This window comes from Anneissia japonica, unplaced genomic scaffold, assembly GCF_011630105.1.
Source record: "Anneissia japonica isolate Jap-2015-1 unplaced genomic scaffold, ASM1163010v1 scaffold597_len517326_cov190, whole genome shotgun sequence".
Classification (NCBI taxonomy): domain Eukaryota; kingdom Metazoa; phylum Echinodermata; class Crinoidea; order Comatulida; family Comatulidae; genus Anneissia; species Anneissia japonica.
Genome location: NW_022699214.1, coordinates 160072 through 178816, shown reverse-complemented (window position 1 = coordinate 178816; position 18745 = coordinate 160072). Strand labels below are relative to the sequence as shown.

The 18745-nt window shown below is 33.3% G+C and overlaps 1 protein-coding gene across 1 annotated transcript in view; it reads right to left on the bottom strand.

Annotated features, from left to right (window-relative positions):
• The window catches only part of LOC117102889 (mitogen-activated protein kinase kinase kinase 15-like), a 42133-nt gene that overhangs the window by 13003 nt on the left and 10385 nt on the right, over window positions 1-18745 (bottom strand). The window contains exons 6-27 of the mRNA XM_033243340.1: window positions 15635-15741; window positions 14952-15122; window positions 13837-13949; window positions 13009-13168; window positions 12659-12743; window positions 11921-12061; window positions 11268-11309; window positions 10747-10793; window positions 9917-10012; window positions 9570-9669; window positions 8322-8455; window positions 7659-7786; window positions 6458-6561; window positions 5184-5322; window positions 4646-4707; window positions 4329-4394; window positions 3588-3688; window positions 2637-2770; window positions 2326-2419; window positions 1627-1677; window positions 468-591; window positions 5-37 (exon numbers count right to left, since the gene is read on the bottom strand). Of these exons, the coding sequence (XP_033099231.1) occupies window positions 5-37; window positions 468-591; window positions 1627-1677; window positions 2326-2419; window positions 2637-2770; window positions 3588-3688; window positions 4329-4394; window positions 4646-4707; window positions 5184-5322; window positions 6458-6561; window positions 7659-7786; window positions 8322-8455; window positions 9570-9669; window positions 9917-10012; window positions 10747-10793; window positions 11268-11309; window positions 11921-12061; window positions 12659-12743; window positions 13009-13168; window positions 13837-13949; window positions 14952-15122; window positions 15635-15741 (2232 nt within the window). The remainder of the gene's footprint in view (window positions 1-4; window positions 38-467; window positions 592-1626; window positions 1678-2325; window positions 2420-2636; window positions 2771-3587; window positions 3689-4328; window positions 4395-4645; window positions 4708-5183; window positions 5323-6457; window positions 6562-7658; window positions 7787-8321; window positions 8456-9569; window positions 9670-9916; window positions 10013-10746; window positions 10794-11267; window positions 11310-11920; window positions 12062-12658; window positions 12744-13008; window positions 13169-13836; window positions 13950-14951; window positions 15123-15634; window positions 15742-18745) is intronic.

The window sequence follows — 18745 nt, the reverse complement described above, 5'->3', positions numbered from 1 at the left end:
CAGCATCTGTGAATTTCTTGTACCAATTATTTACAATCTTTAATGAAAACAAAAAAAAACATTTTGTTATTAAAATCAGGTTCTTTAGCATAATACGTTAACTTATTTTGAGAAAATCCAAGCAAGCATTTACGAATAATAATGGACGATTTATAGAGTGCATATTGTTTGGACCTCTATGGGCTTCACAAACATGAAAACAAAAACAGACCAAGAAAGTAATACTTAATTTAACCCTTAAGGACATACTATAACCTACTCATTGAACTAAGCGAACTTGGTTGGCAAATCAAGTAGCTCGTCTACTCTTTGTTTAGTAGAGCAACTGATTGGTAAACAGTAAGCGCCGAGTTTCGATTCTTGTTTCACTACTTAAAACATTAGGGTTGAACACAAACTGTATTCATCAGCTATATCAGGCCACAACATTATGGGAGATGTGCGTGTGTGTGTGTGGTGGTATTTACCTGTCCATGGTCATTCTCTAGTATTCTAACCAAGGTTTCTCTTCTTTCACTATCCTTACGCAGCATATAGAACCCCACAGTGGAGTCTTTTTCGGGTGTGCCTGTGGTATCACTACCATCATCACTATAGAAATAAAGACAAACAATTCATTTTACATAAAGCAGCAATGTACTAATCATCCTAATTAGTAATTAAAATATACCTTTTAATGTCAATATAAATTATATAAATAAATAAAATAAATATAAATATAAAAATGAATGTTATGTATCTGGCATACACATTTACATTTAAATACCAATATCATTATTCTATAAAGGAGTTGAATTTCTTTTAAAAAAATTGCCAATAAGTATGCCCAGTAAGCATGGTTTATATATGGAAACTGACATGAAAGACTAGTGAAATATTAAGATCTTGTTAAAGAGATTGTGAAAGAGCACTAGTAAGCTTGCAGTGTCCCTGTCGGCAATTCTCTAAGCATTGATGTTCTGTGATCTCAAACCTTGTTTGAATATCTCTCAAACAAAACATCCAACTATAGGTTAAAGATTCAAATCACCCTACTCAAAAAAAAAATAATAATAATAAAAAATTTTAAAAGAACTGTAAGAGATAATTGCACAGAGCACTGGTAAGCTTAGAGTGCCTTTGTCGGCAAGTATCTAAGCATTTATGTTCCGTGATCTCAAACCTTGTTTGAATATCTCTCAAACAAAACATCCAACCATGGGTTGAAGATTCAAATCACCCTACTCAAAAAAAAAAAAATAATAATAATAAAAATTTTTTAAAGAACTGTTAAGAGATAATTGCACAGAGCACTGGTAAGCTTGCAGTGTCCCTGCTGGCAATACTCTAAGCATTGATGTTCCGTGATCTCAAACCTTGTTTGAATATCTCTCAAACAAAACATCCAACCACGGGTTAAAGATTCAAATCACCCTACTCAAAAAAAAAATAATAATAATAATAATAAAAATTTTTTAAAAGAACTGTAAGAGATAATCGCACAGAGCACTGGTAAGCTTGCAGTGCCTCTGTCGGCAAGTCTCTAAGAATTGATGTTCCGTGTTCTATAACCTTGATTGAACGGTTCTCAAACAAAGCATATATCCACACGGGTAAAGATAAGAAGACTAAAATAAAAAAACATACGGTGAAAGAGAGCTTTGTTCAAGAAGTCCAAAAGGTGGTCGCTTATCACCTCTGTAAAGCAAAAACAAGACTAACTAATGTAATATTGAAAGCATTACATATGAAAGTGTAGGAGAAACCATCACTAAACAGATATTTTACTTCAAACCTAAGAAATGGATGTAACAATTTTTAAAATACTTAGTTATTCATAAAATCTAATGCACTCATACCAATTGATAATTACCTCAAAATGAGGTTTTGAATTCGCCGCAGTCTGTGGTCTGTCGAGCTGTCAATCTGTCTGTCTGTTAGCAAGATTACTCAAAACTAATGAATGGATCATCATAAAAATTAGTGGAATGGTACATAATAATTGAAGGAAGGCACCATTCAATTTTCAGAATAAAAGGTCAAAGGACAAGCTAATGATTTTTTTTTTACCCTCAAGCATAAAAGAAAATAATGGAAAAGCCCCTTGTATTCTGGCAGCTCAAGAAACTAATGTCTCTGAATATGACAGACGATTCGATTACATTCTTGAGTCCATGCGGCAGCACTCAAGAAAATAATGTGCCTGAATACGACTGGCGATTCAATTATTCCTTTGAGGGTATGCTGCAGTTTCACTCATCATACACAACCTGTATATTATTGATATCCAAGCACAGGGTGGAGGTATGCACACTATGGAGTGTCTTCTCTAGTAATGACAATTACCTTTCTCTTGGCTCAGTTGATGATGAAGGTTCACACTCTATTATGGAAGGTGAGCTTGGTCGGTCTAAGCTAAGCTGAATCCTAGGGGATGGTGCTTTAAAAAAAAAATATAATTAGGAGAGTGTAGACGGTTCACATAATAGTTATGATAGCTACATGCTAATTGAACAAGGTTCAGAAAATAGTCAAACCTGACTTGCATACAAGTCACATGTTAGGGTGATAGTCACATGAAAGTCACATGCTAGCTAAACAAGGGTCAGATGACAGTCAAATGAGAGTTAGCCAAGATAAAATTGCTGTCAACTCACTTGAAATACTTCTGTCTCTCTTAAAGTCCGATTTTGCTTTCTGTGGAGAATGTAGCGATTGTTTTCGTTTAAGGAAAGTATCACGGAGAAGTTGGCTGGCCGTCGCTCTCTTATCAGGATCTGGTTCAAAACATCTTGAGATGAGAAAAACAAAAATTAGATCAGTGATTGATGATCAGTGTTTCATTTAAATTTGATAAACTATTTTCCCCCAGATTTTAATTCTAATGTAGTCCATGAATAGTTATTGATTCTCATCTCAAAACATGTACTGTACAATGCCTCACGAACATTTCAAAGTGTCAATCAAACTTAACAAGAGACCAATCAGAACTGGGCCAGATATACTATACCCACAAACATATACTTTGTCCAACATTTACATGTGTTTATGTTGTTGTTATATGGGACCTGAGTAACAATATAAAAGAGTTGGAGCTTAGCAAAAATGGCGGTTAAAAAGATGGACCTATGCAACAAACATTCTACTGTATGTGAGACTTGTGTTGTGTATGTTTGTGAGACTTATGTTGTGTATGTTTGTGAGACTTACACTGTGTATGTTTGCGAGACTTATGTTGTGTATGTTTGTGAGACTTATGCATGTTTGTGAGACTTATGTTGTGTATGTTTGTGAGACTTATGTTGTGTATGTTTGTGAGACTTATGTTGTGTATGTTTGTGAGACTTACGTTGTGTATGTTTGTGAGACTTACGTTGTGTATGTTTGTGATACTTATGTTGTGTATGTTTGTGAGACTTGTGTTGTGTATGTTTGTGAGACTTGCGTTGTGTATGTTTAGATATTAAAAGAAAACATTCTGGGATCTGCCAGATTTGAACACTGGAATTATTTAGATCTTAAGATACAGTTTTACTTGTAATAAATTTCAAAAATGTTAAAAGCTGTTGAAGGCAGGATATATTAAAATTGGATAACAGAATGGTTACCTGAGTATAAAGTTCTTGATCATATCTGACATAGATTCTGGAATCTCAGGATGCAGTTTGTAAAAGCCAACTTTAAACATGGCCGCCTCAGGAGAACCAAGCTGAGAGATCGAGAGAAAAAACACATAACGTTGGATTTATCCAGTTTAAACACCAAGGATACTCCACAAAAGTCTAGAAGACGACTTATTTCCAGACACTTCCCTACTCTTTTCCGAAGAGTGTACTAAGTTCTTTAACGAGCACATGGGCCATAAATGCACACAGGACCTCATCCGAAAGACGGTGCGCTATTGTAGCCCTCCAGCTGAAACACAAGGACAGGGGGCGATGGGAATTGAACCAGGGACCTAGAGATCGCCACGGTTCAGCACACAGTGACTACCACCAGATTAGCCGACTGAGCTAAGTTGCTCTCTTGAACGTTGTGCATTGCTTCTATCCTATTAAACTCTCCCCACACTATCAAATTTTGTTTGAACAAAATCTGTTGTATGCCCATATATAGTCATGATGTGCCTATATATGGTCATGATGTGATGTCATCATGACCATATTTAGGCATTTCACATGTTTTTGTCAAACAAAATTTGATAGTCTGGACACGGCTTTAAAATCGAATTGGCTGTGTAATATATTTAATATTTGAATATACTGTATTAAAAAAAAAATATGACACATATTATTATTATGATTATTATCAATTTAAAAGTAATATTACTAAAATTATCATCAACTTACTTCAACAAAAGGTGGCTTACTAGTGGCCATTTCAACAATTGTGCAACCAAGGGACCACATATCAGCCTGAGATATCAAGGAAAAAGACATCATCAATAAAGATGTCAATAAAAATGTCCAGAAAAGGAAAAAAAAAATCAACTCACACAATCATTATCATCAATATCACAAACATATTTATTGTATAATCATTATAATTACTATTGACTCAATTATAAATATGAAAATCATTTTTTATTGATTTAATCTAAATTATTATAAGTTTAGCTATTATTACTTTTACCCTAGTATTAATTACAATAGCTTTGTATACTCACAGCTGCACCATAGCCACGGATGCCCTTGTCAATAACTTCTGGAGCCATATACTGTAGCGTACCTGAACAGAAAATAAAACAAAATATTTAAAAATACACAAATCAATCGTGATGTTGGTAGTCTATGAGTGAGATACTTACCTGGATAACCGACTAATTGCCATTGTTCCCAAAACGGAACACCCCTTCGAAAAAAAATGGAACAGTACGACCCAAGGCGCCACGTGCGAACCGTCTCCCTAACAAACGTCCTCATTCCCTAAAGATCGACACGATCACGGCGAGGGTAGGAAGGGAGGGAAAGTTATCCAGGTAAGTATCTCACTCATAGACTACCAACATCACGATTGATTTGTGTAGTCTATTTCGTGAATACTTACCTGGATAACCGAACAGAAAATAAAACAAAATATTTAAAAAACAATATTTTACTTAAATTGTGTCATCCCATGTCAACTTTTTTCCAGTCCAATTGCTTTGTAAAATTAATTGCCATTATTAACAATTTCTTTATATTTTACTTTTTTTTTCAAATTACCTTTGAATGAATCTGCACAAGGGTTTAAAGCGGCCAATCGTTTTGAAGTACCAAAGTCGGAGATCTTGAGCACCCCACTATAGGTGTTGACAAGAACATTGTCCCCTTTAATGTCTCGATGCACTATCTTCTGGTCATGCTAAAAGGCACAGAAAATAGACATAGTTATACACAGTTATATAGCTAGTTCTATCTACTTGATCCTAAATTTTATACCTTTAATACATAAAGAAATTATTCAGTCTAGCTTTTGGTGTAAAATTGTATAAATCATATTAACTGGGATGAAGTATGGTATCACCGAGTTAAATGTATGAAATAAAACACAAAAGTTGCCCAGTTTTTATTTAAACTAATACATCAAATTTTACCATGTAATAAAAGACTGAAAATATGGAAATTAGTCACAAATGATAAGTGTAATAATTGTTGTAAACTGGTAGAAGACGAACACCATATGTTATTTATGTGTTCAAAGATAAAGCCTATATCGATACGCTTTAACAAGATAATTACTAAGTGCTTTCCTGGCGTAAGACCTATAAGCTAGATAAATGTAATTGTTGGAACCAACAAGAATATGGCAAATGAGCTTTTGTCTTTGCTGACGTTTTGCATTTATAAAGCATGTCTAAAAACGAAAATTGATAAAAAAACTAAAAATTGATAAAACGGTCATTTGGATTTCTTTTACATTAGAGGTTAAACTTCAAATTGAAAATGAATACGCATGTAACATAAATAAAGCAAATATGAAATGGTCACATGTAAAAAAATATTCTCCTGAAAGCGTTAGCCTAATTCCTAATTATTATTATTATTAATGTTGTTGATAAAAAATTGAATGAAATAACCAATTAATAGGGAGATTTTGCAACCTTATGAAAAAGATAACAAATACGAATACGAATGTGTCATCTTCATTATTGTCATTCATGCCAAAAAACATTCTTGACATTATGTGCACAAGATGAATATGATCACTGATTAATGTAAAAGGCATAGATTCATCTACGTTGTGACAAATACACTACTGTACGGGATGGACTGACTAAACATTTAATGACATAGCCGTATTGGTTATCATTTTCGTAAGCTTGCAAACCTTGTGTATTATTGGTTGTAGCGGAGACATCTTGTCTAACCATAGAAATCTTATCGACTAATTCAAAGAAACTAGTATTTGCAATTTGAAATTTTAAACAAAATGTTACAGAGAAACATCAGCATTATCTTCATGAATATTTATTAAAAAAATAAATAATACAACATACCAAATATTCTAGGCCTTCAAGGATTTGTTTGGTGTAGAAAGCAATAGTGTTTTCACTGTCTTTTAATGGACCCCACTTCAACCGAAGCAGAACTGACAAGCTACCTGTTGGGAAGAAGTTAACACAATGAGAGAATCTCTTCTGATCTATTTCTGAAATACATGGAAACATACTATAACAGAAGTACAGTAAAACTCTTTTTTCTGTCAATTTCTTTTCAGCATCTTGAGTATTGCTTGCAGCCTTTTTTTATAAATGTATTACTGAAAACAAAAGCTATGACCATCACAGTCACTAATAATACTACACATGCAAGCCTCGAATTTAACGGCGGTCATCGCGGCAAGGTGCCCTCCCAGTTAGCCTTGGTGCCCCTGAAAATGAAGCACAACGACAGCCACTAATTGCCTGCCCTTTTGCAGCCTTGGCCTCGGTGCCCTCATGACGCTTAATATAGATCGTTTGACACTTAAAATAAATCCAAATAAGAACGTTCAAATCAAAAACGTAGGTTGCCTAGGCTAGCATAGCATAGGCCTAAGGTTGCAGTGACAGAACATGAGAGAATTTCCATGTGTGTTGATACGAACTGTTTTTGCGGTTACCGTTGTGTGCGCATGCATCTGACTCAAGTTGTAATTGCAGTAAACATGTGCTTGCTGTGCGCAGCTAGCTTTGGGCGATCTGACATCATCGCAGCTCAAGCGTGTGAAATTAACCTAAATTGGTTGATACTCGGCTAATCTAGTTGATGACGGCCAGTTTAGAGGTGTGGCCTCCTCTCCAATGACGACGGTCTGAGCAACAACATCAGATATTGAACTTCTTGAACTTTGACTGTTTTGTTTTGTTCACCGACAGCCCCAAAAAACTAAAGGTTTATTCGAACATTGAATCGATAATAGTTAATACTCTAAACAAAGTCATTTTACCATTGACAACGATGGCTTGGCTAGGCCTAGCTTACCTAGGCCTAGCCTGGCGACGAATCAAGGCACTCGCGAGAGATTAGTACTGAGGCTAAACCAATCTTTGCCTTGGTGCCCTTTTATATTTGAAATTTTTGGCCTTGGTGCCTTTCCATTTGGCCTTGGTGCCTTTCAAAATCATGTCATACCAGAGGCCACTTTGCCTTGCCCATAAAATCCCCAAATTCCAGGCCTGCACATGCCACCATCATCGCGATTAAGCATTTACTTACCACCAGGTACCTGCTCCATTAATATTTTGAATACATTTTCGTGACTGACCGATCCAAGGTATTTGACAATGTTCTTGTGACTTAACCGTGAATGAAGAAGAATCTCTTCATGTAATGGTTGAACATCCCTATCGAAAATAACAAAAACAATAGTCTGTATTACAACTAGAAATAAAAATATAATATTCCAGTGTTATAAGTTCATCATGCACTTATTAAGCCCTGTTCAGTCTACCAAATTTTTATTTGGCAAAAAACATGTGACATACCTAAATATGGTCATGATGACATCACATAATGACCAAATATAGGCACATCATGACTATATATGGGCATAAAGTATTTTGTCAAAGGACCTGCTTCACAAAATACACTCCAGGGACAGAAGACTGCACATTGTATTCCTATTTGTTAATATGCATCTATTAAGCAGGGTTAAAAAAATTTACAAAAGCTTTGACACTGTTTTTCTAATCCCTATAAGTTTACACTTAGGTGAGTCTATCTCGCAAAAGACTAACAAGTCTTCTGCTGCAATGTTTCAGCTATATAAAAAAAATTTAATTTTTATTTTCTCAAGGGTGAGTGGGAGGATGGAGAGTGTATGTGGATAGAGATTTGATGATGAGATGACAGATACAATAACATAAATATAGACTATACCATTCATTTGTGATTGGCACTTCCTTGACAGCAATTCGCACCCTTGTGTCCATGTCTTTAGCAGCATACACAACGCCAAACGTCCCCTTCCCCAAAACAACCTTATCTCCATTCTTATCATATTCATACTCAAACTGTTTGAGAGATAGCAAAACTAATTTATAAGACACTATTATGCAATTCATAAGTCAATTAATGTAGAATGACTGGACATTTAATTTAGTTTTAACATTGGGTTCTTTTAGTATACTGTGCTATGCTTTGGAAGTGGAATTTTTCTGTAAAATGGAATGTGTTAAGGTTCATTTCAGTTTATTGTATTTGACAGGCATGAATGTAGTTTTATCAGGGAGTTGGTAATTGGTCCTACCTTTGTACAGGTGACCAATGTCTAACAGTACTTGTCTAATAATGGACTACGTTAAGAGTAATTTGGACCTAGTTTCTGCAGTATTCTCGTGCTCCTATCAGGAGCTTTTTTTTTAAACCTTGCCAACACTGAACTACATCAGTGCCTTAGTTCCATACAAGGAGGTAGTTTAAAACCATAGTATCCGTGATGTAACTACTTTCACACAGGAAAAATTTATTTTTATTTTTATCGGCCTGTGGACTACAAATCTAGAAGATATGCAGTCAAATGCTTCAAAAAATTTTTCAAGAGACAGTATCAGATATTACATGTTTATATCAATCCCCACTGCAGCAAACTAAGCCTCACATAAATTTACATGAAAAATGGATGGATGGATGGATGGAATTATTCGGTGTAAACACACCAAGTACAACCCACGACATTCTGATTTCAAGTGGGGTCCTTCTGGTGGTGATTGGGCAGTACACCGGGAGGCAATACCTTTTTCCAAATAGTGTACTGCGTTCTTTAACGTGCACATGGGCCATAATGCACATGGGACCAACGGTTTAAACGCCTCATCCAAAAGACAGTGCGCTATCGTAACTTGCATTTCAGCCTTCTAGCTGAAACACAAGGAGAGAAGGAATAGAGCCAAGGACTTAGAGATCTTCATGGCTGAGCGCATACACAGTTCCTACCACCAGTTTAGCTGACTGAGCTAAGCTACTCTTATATTCATATAAATATTAATGAGATACAATATTCTTGCCCTGTCCTAGACAAGTTAATAATAAAAACACAATAAATTTGACTTAAACAATGTTGTACAGGCTTTGCTGTCTACTAAGATTACAGTGAATTTTTAAAAAATCAAAAAGTATGAGTCTTACTGCAATTGGTTCAGAGTTGAGATCTGAGTCTCTCTCTGTCAGAAGATTGTTTTTGTCTTCAATATGTTCCTCAATCAATTTCATAATCTCGTCATGAAATCTGCAAATTCAACAAATTATTTATAATTATTTTAAATATAAGCATAATCATCATTCAACAATATTTTCTTAAGTATTAATATCATTGCAATTGTACTCATCACAGCTTCAGTTGCCGCTGTCATCATTATCATTATTATCATCACTATAATTGTCATTATCAAACTCTATTTTCATATCATGAATCATATCATCATCTTTATTGTAATCACAATCAATTCACCAACTCTTAAAGTCACATGTCATACCTTTGTCTTTGATTGGCTGATGAGAAAAACAACTGAAAGTCATCAGAGTTGTGTTGGACGTATATAAACAAGCACCTTTCATCTCTTTTATACAAACTGAAAGAAATAAAATAAAAATAAAATAAGAATGTCATAAATTATGTAAATAAACCCCTTAAATGAAAGCATACATCAACTTTACAGCAAAATTCAGTATCCACCGATTAATCTTAGATAAGATAGTATAATACATACTCCAAGTATCCAAATGCATGCCATCATTTTGGGATTCAATATTTTGACATTAATTATGTCATCATCAGGAATGATCATCATTCCTGATGATGACATAATTAATGTCGAAATATTGAATCCCGACACGATACCGTGAAATTCGATACTTGGAGTATGTATTATACTATCTTAATTAAGTGTAGGCTGGACAGATTCAGCATGCCTAAATACACACACATGCAGGAATTTGTGTATGATGCAACATACACATTTAAGATATGTTGTATATATAGTAAAATCTGAAAAGTTAAACTATGCATGTTATAAGAGGGGCATTTTATATGCAAGTAGAAGAACTTTAAATAATACAGTAGATTTTAACTTAGTATTTGTAAGAGAGCTATTCAGTGGTATCTTCAAAAGTATATTTAGTATGAGACCCTGTACAAGCAAATAATAAGGTTACCCAAAATGATCTCTGTCAATACAAGTAAAATAAATTAATGAAAATATGTATTCAAATTAAGTTTGACGCATAGCACCGTGTTCACAATATAAACAAATAGATAAATAATAATAACATATAAACGTATCAAGCATATATATACATAGCTTACCTGACACCTTTGATTGAACGTACCAAGAAACGCCATTCATTAATTTTCTAAAAAATACAATTAATTTTTTTAGTAATTTTGGTACAAAAAAATTAAGTCAAGTGAAATGAAAGATGCTTGTTAGATGAAAAAGCAAAGCAGCACACACAATAATAATAATTAATAATAATGATCAATTAAAAAATAATTAAGTCTTATTTGTAGTAATCTGTACACTACTTTTGGTCAGAAGGTAGTGCCTTTCCAATGGTGGTCATCTTGCTGAGTCAAATCACAACTCTGCAATGCTACGTTGTCTTGTTTAGTCTTAGTAGTTAGTTATTGAGACTACCTCTATGACTACACAATTTCATCTGAATAATGTCCTTTTAGTCTATATCCCTGCCCGTCTTTTCTGCACTTTCTTTTCTCTTATCATTATTCCAGTTTCTATTTTAGTCACCGACTCACATACTTCTTATATTCCGTGGACATGTCCCTAATATGTAGGATGATTACTTATGAATAACTTTAATACTCACCTTACAATTTTGCAGTTTAGCGACATGCCATAATCTGAGAGACTGAAAGATAAAGTAAACATTAAAAAGGATTATAAAATGTTTTATAACAAATCTATTTAAAAAGAAATATACTGCAACCATGAAATATCTTAATACTATCAAGTACATTTATAAACTGTGAACATTTATACACAAAATCCATAAAAGAAATAGTAACAATGCATGTGTCCTTGAGCAAATCACTTTAAAAATTAGATAGGCATTTGGCTTCTGAAGACTGTTGGTTCTCAACTGATTGAGTCATGTATTTATGCTGTAGATCAAGGGTTTTTAAAATACAAACATGATGATGATGATGATACCATTTTCATTTCATTTTATTTATTCACCAAAGCACACAAAATATAAAAAAGCAATATAATAGCAATTATGAAAGGTGAAAGGGACCTCCAAGGAACCCCAGAGTGGGAGGCCCACAGGAAAGACTAGTTACAATTAATCAATATATTTATACACATTTTTTTAAGCTTATAGGAATATATAAATACACAAAAAACACAAACACACACGTATAAAAATAAATATATACCTACAAAAAATAACAAAAAACAAAAACAAAAAACCCTAAAAATATCATCATCATTTGTAAAGTTATCTAATGTTTTGTTTACCTTTTCATCTTCTTCCTCATTGATAGTGATGAAGCTTGGTTTCATTACTTTGGAAGGTTCCAAAACTAACACAGGGAATATCACTCTGGAGTTACTGTCTTTGGTGGCTTCTATGAAGAACTCCAGCCAAAAGCTAAATAACTGCAATTAAATTACTTTACAGTTACTCAGGATGAACAGCGTATACATTGTACACAATGGCTACAACTATGGCCTTAGTGTTTCCAAAGACTAGTTTCTAACTTTGGCGAGAAGCCAAACCAATCACTCCCTTGCAAATCATGTTTCTGAGACAATGGCAAAAACATGCTGGAATGTCAATATTTTCAAAATCTATTTTAGTGCAGTAACCTAAGCTTTATACATAGATACATCATGTTATATTGTTATTTTCCCCATTTTTGATGTTAATATAAGATTTTTTAACAATTTGGTGATGGTCTCTGCTTGAGAATTCTCCAAAATTGTAAATTTTGAAGGTTGATTTCTCAAATATTGTTATTTAAAAGCTGTATATTTAAACTTTATTGTTTAACCCTACAATAATAACTAAAAATCAATTCTTGCAAGGCATGACTGGTTTGGCTTGTCTTTGCCACAAAACATCCTTCATTCTGTCGCCATTAATATTGCTCAAGTCAAACTGGCCTCAGATCAAAGATGCAGACAATTTTCTCTCCTAATCCTAATTTTGTTGAAATGATTGAATGATTGATTTAATGACTGGACTGAACGCACCTCATGTTCAGGTTTCCGGTTATCATCTGGAATTGGTCTAACTCTGGTGATCATCTGGATGTTACCAAGAGTTGACTTCAGGTACCTAAAAATATACCAAAAGAACATTTTTTCTGTTAATTTTCACTTCTTCTGGAACAACAATAGGCACAAGTAGATAGAAGACATATGATAAACAAAGACACAAAAATCTTTGTCATTTCTATGCAGTTCTATGCAAAACTTATCACCTATGTTGTTATTCTATCAATTTTCATTCAATTTTTACTTCTGGATTTCAGTATGCACATGTTAAACAAACCTATACCAAGTCTACTCAAATTGAGTATAAGAAGAAGGGATGGCCTTACCATGTAGGTGGTTTTAAGTTGAACATACACTCAGCAGCTTGTACAGCTTTTGAAAAGTCTCCCGCTAAGACACTGATCTCAAAGAAAGTTGCAACGTCCCAATAATCTTGTAGAGACATAAGACTGCCCTTCTTACCAAGTAACATGTTCAACGTAACCCCTGGAACGTGACAATAATATATAGTTACAGTTATGGAACAATGGTAAAAGTGCTTGTATTACAGTCCCAGTGTCCCAGGTTCAATCCCTGCATATGACAACATGTTTCTCGTGTCTATAAAACAATTAAATGGCCATAACGACACAAGTGTATAATTGGACCAATTTATTAGTTCTATAAAGTTTGCTGTTGGATATTCAAAACATGTGATTGGTTTGGAATAAAACACATGGCGTTGCCATGCCAAAATCAGCATTAGTGACCAAAACTAGACAATTGACTTTTTGACACATTCTCCACATTTAAATAACATTTAAAATGATGGGTCAATCACTGGAATTGACTTACTATTGCCAAAGGTATGGCTAAAAGCATTACAGGCTCCCCTGTACTAATCTACAGTATACAATACTACCACAATCTATGCTAATTCCGTTTAACATTTAGAGACAGTACTCTGGTTTTGGGATGGCAAACCTCATAATGTGTGACATGCTTGTTCTGAAGCATTTTCTAACATAAAAATTGTACGAATTCAGAAATTATGTGGGAACAACAGTGCCAAGACTTGGGTGTATCATGTTTCACCTTTTTGACCAAAGTTTTAAGTTTTTGGGACTACAAGTGCTCCCTCTCTGTATCTCATGGTAGGCACGGATGGGACTTACCAATTTTCTGCAACTCTGGTGATTTACTGAACTCTTCCCCAGATAGGACAAGCAGTGTTGCAAGGTTGATACCTGCGTATTCATTAGGATGCACTTCAAAACCCTTTCTGTACCTGTAGAAATAAAATTAATGAGCATTCATTTAAATTTTAATTAGCATAAAGGTAATTCTTTAGGTCTCATATTGTATTTTGTTATTTATTTATTTTATTCTTTCGGTTACTGTATTTATATAGCACCTTTCGTGCAAATACTAAACCCTTCTGTCCCCGGCCACTGGGTCCACATGCTCAAGTGTTGCTGCTGTAATCAGCGCAGGAGCAGGAAACCTCAACAGGTACCATTTAAATTCCAAGGTGGAGAGAAGCAATGCAGATAAAGTGCCTTGCTCAAGAACACAAGCAAAATGAACAGAGAGGGATTGAAACCCTGACCCCATATAAATTCTTGTAATAATGTACAAGTATATTGTCATGTCACCAACCTAATATCATAATTTAGAATGCTCTACTGAAAATTATAAAATATAGCAGTATTAACATGTCAGCACAATTATCTATAAATAACTCAATTTAATATTTTGTCTCAACAATAGTAGGGATTTGTCAGAAATGGTTGCAAATAAATCCATTGTTATTTTATTGCTGGGATGTCTGCCACCGAATAAAACCTTCAACAAATGTGGCAAAGACAAGCAAAACCAGTCACTCGTTGCAAATCCTGTTCCAGAGATATTGGCCAAAACATGCTGAAATGTCAAATTTTTGGAAATCTATTTTATTGCACTAAACTAAACTTTATATATCTATACATTAAGCTATGCTGCTATTTTAAAACAACAATTTTTAACGATTTGGTGATGGTTTCTGCCTGAGAAATGCCCGAAATCATAAACTTTGAAGGCCGATTTCTCAAATATTGTTCTTTAAACTGCTGTATGTTTAAACGCTTGTAACTTCTTAAGGAAATGTAGGATTTAAATGATTCTTTTACCAATTTAGAGCTCTCATTTTACTGTTGAACGCTGTATTGATAACTAAAAATTGATTTCTACAATCAGTGACTGCTTTGGCTTGACTTTGCCACAAATAAAGCATGAGATAATGATGACCTACCAGTGTATAGCCTTGTCCCTGCTCACTGTATCTTCATACATACTCTCTGTGTACAAATCCTTGTAAATTCTTCCAGCAAGACACAGCATATCTGGAACCTGGTTCTCCTTCTTTTCCAAAGCTTTGTTAATGATCTTCAAAGCTGTTGCACGATCTCCATTCTTGTTCCTCCTAAAATTGCACAAAATGAAATAACACTAATTAAAGTGAATCAACTTTCAAATTTCAAATAAAGCTTATCATGTGGACAATATGAATATTAAAAAGTCAATTTCCCTGTTCTGGTAACTGGTTGCAGTGCTATTGGTTTTGGCATGGCAAACCCCATTATAATATAAATACATTCCCCTTTTCAAGACTTAAATGTTACATATTCATACAGTGTATAAAAGAATAATAACTACAATAATATAATAAAAATATCCACAATATCTGTAATACAGCAATAATAACATATAATAATAAATAACTAAATATATATTAAAATTATACATATATTATTTTTTTTAAAAGACAAAAAACAAAGTGAGGAAAACTTTAAAGTTTTGCACAATCTAAAACTTGACAGGCAGTTCTATTATATTTGAGGTTCTGTTTAATTTACCTTGGTAATTGTAGTTTTTATCAATTATTAAATATCAACTGTTACTATCAATAATCAGTCAATAATCAATCAATCTCACCTGTTGAGGGCAAACACATGCAGGTGAATGATAGCAGGTTTGTCTGTGATGTTATTATTTGGAAGTTGTTCGATGGCTTTTACAAGTTTCACCATGGCATTGTAATCCTATTATGAAAACAAACAAGAAATGTATTTAAAATATAACCAGTCAAATCATATCTGTTACATAGATGAGTGAACCTTCTTCTTCCCATCACATTTGCAGTCTACTCCAGCATTACATTTTTACCAATTTGAATGACTTAGCTTAAGCTGACTCTAAAAATACTCAAAAAAAACCCCATTCAAATATTAGCACACCTTTTTAATTTATAACTTGCTTAATTACAGATTTTTGCTTTTAGCAAAATGTGCTCAATCGAGATTGTACAGTAGTATTTATTACATGCAATGCTAAAAAATTGCCTTTTGATTGAAAAGGGGATTTTCTGGGTATAAGGCCACCCCCAAAATCAGCCCAATTTTGTGTTTGGAGGGGGAGGTGGGTTTATACCAGAGGAACTATGGTAGTAAAATAGTCATATTTACTAAAGGAAAACAATTTATTTGCTTTTTACTGTTTATATTCATTAATGGGTAATTTTCAAAATCAATAAGTTTGATAAAAATAACCCAACAACATACATCATCATCAATGATAATATACTTTCAGTAGGCCAGCAAAAATTGAAATTCTTTCAATATCTACAGGATATTCTAGAAATTGTTTGGTACGTGCAAGTGTCAATTGAGTTCGTAACATCAAAGGAAGGTCTGTATTTTGAATTTGAAAGATGTTTACATTTTAGTTCCGGTCAGAGGGATTTATTCCAGTAAATAATGCCAGTATACAAGGCTTTGTGAGAACAATGAGGCTGAAGGTAACTTGAATATTCCAAAATCCAAAAGATGTATTCAAGTAGAACATATCATTTAGACGCCCTGCACTATTTACTTCCATTGTATGAACCGTATATAAATAATATATTTTGACACGCATTGAAAGTACAGTTTTTAAGTGATCGAATATATTGTATAGATTTATCTCATCTGAAGTATATTTCCATATGCTATTTTCATTTGTTGTTTCAGCTAGTTAAGAGCTATTGAGGTTAATTTACTTTTAGCTTCATAGTGTTTTTTCACAACCAACTGTGAACAGCTTCATGGTTGAATGAACTTACTGAATCATGTTCATTTTTACTACCTGTATTACTATTATTATTACTACTAATACAGTATTTATAACATTAGATCAAACATACATTAATAATATTGCGCTAGCATACAATGCTAACGCTTTCCGTTCTCACAATATTTGCAGGCCTATCCTAGTTAAAATAATAGTAACAGTAACTACTATTTACTTGTCTTAGTGCAAATATTAATTGCTTTTATATTCAAATATTATAAATGTTATTATGCAGAACTGACTCGTGTCTACATTTACATCTTAATAGATGATAAAAAATATAGCAAAAATAGAAAAAATAAATGTAGTCCTGATAAAATATCATTAGTATATTAACGATGAGATCAATCATAGTATGCAAAAATTAATATTAAGCTCTTTCCAGATTATAAAATTTTCTTTGAGAAAATACTGTATATGCATATAATGTGCCTATATCATGGCTTAGCCAGCGAGGCGTCCAGCCTTTTTTTTGGATGGCCTACAAAAATTTAGGACGTCACTTTTACCGTGACGACTTGAACGCCATCACCTAATCAGCTCGGCCTAGCCTAATTGGGCCTGGTCTACCTTTAGCAAATTCTTTATATTCTTTAAATCTATCAAATGTTACATTAAACTAAAGCTAAATCAAATCTGCTCAGTGCCACACCCACTGGCTTCCATTTTGAACGGCCTATTTCATTTTTCTGGCTAAACCCCTGGTCTATAGTTATGTGATGTTATCATGACCATATTTAGGCATGTCGAATGTTTTTGTCAAATAAAATTTGATAGTCAGGACTGAGATTCAGAAAGAAACATGAAATAAATAGTGAAATTCAAAAGCACTGAAATGATCACACAAAACACAAATATTTAAAATAGTTGTATTTTTGTTTCCCTAAATATTCACTTTTCAAATTTGGTACATTGAGGAGAAAAATAAAACTTTACACCAGTTGCCAATAACAAACTCAATAAAAACAATAGATTTTTTGTTAAATATTAAAATAAAAATCACTGTAAATGTGGAGAAATCACTATTCTAATGCTTTGTCTAGACTATCAAATTTTAATCCAAAAAAAAAAGTATTGTATGTACATATATAGTCATGATGTGCCTATATATGGTCAAGATATGATGTCATCATGACCATATTTAGGTCTGTCAAATAAAATTTAAGTCTGAACAGGACTTTAGAATAAAACATGAATATAAATATTGAAATCCAAAAGCACTAAATACAATTAAAATGGACCTTTTGTTTCACTGTATATTTTCCCTAAATATTCACTTTTGAAATTTGATATATTTAAGAGACAAATAAAAATTTGACACCAGTTGTCAGCAATAAATTCTTAAGTACAACAAATTTCTTTTTAAATATCTTTACTTATTTTTTTTATTATCAAAGTTGGCAACTTACATACAAATGTAATATTATTAATCGCTAGGCCTACAGTATTTGGTTCACTTATTCAAAGCAACTCAATATAATGCATCACTGTACTGCATTTGTCTAAACAAATATTTTTTAAGCCATGGGAATTCATTCTACAGTTAAATTCAATGGGCAGCATTTTATAGTTGAGAAATGTCATATTAAAACCATTAAAGATGGGAAGTGTGATTGTGTCAAAGACGGCCTTTTACACAGATGGAACTATAAAGGATGTCTGTTAAAAAAAAAAAAAATCTCTTAAAAAAATTAAGAGAAAAATTTAATGTGGAGAAATCATTATTCTAATGCCCTGTCAAGACTATCGAATTTTAATTGACAAAAAAACTGTTGTATGCCTATATATAGACATGATGTGCCCATATATAATCATGATGTGCCCATATATAGACATGATGTGCCCATATATAATCATGATGTGCCCATATATAGTCATGATATGCCCATATATAGTCATGATGTGCTTATGTATGGTAATGATGTGAATGTCATTATG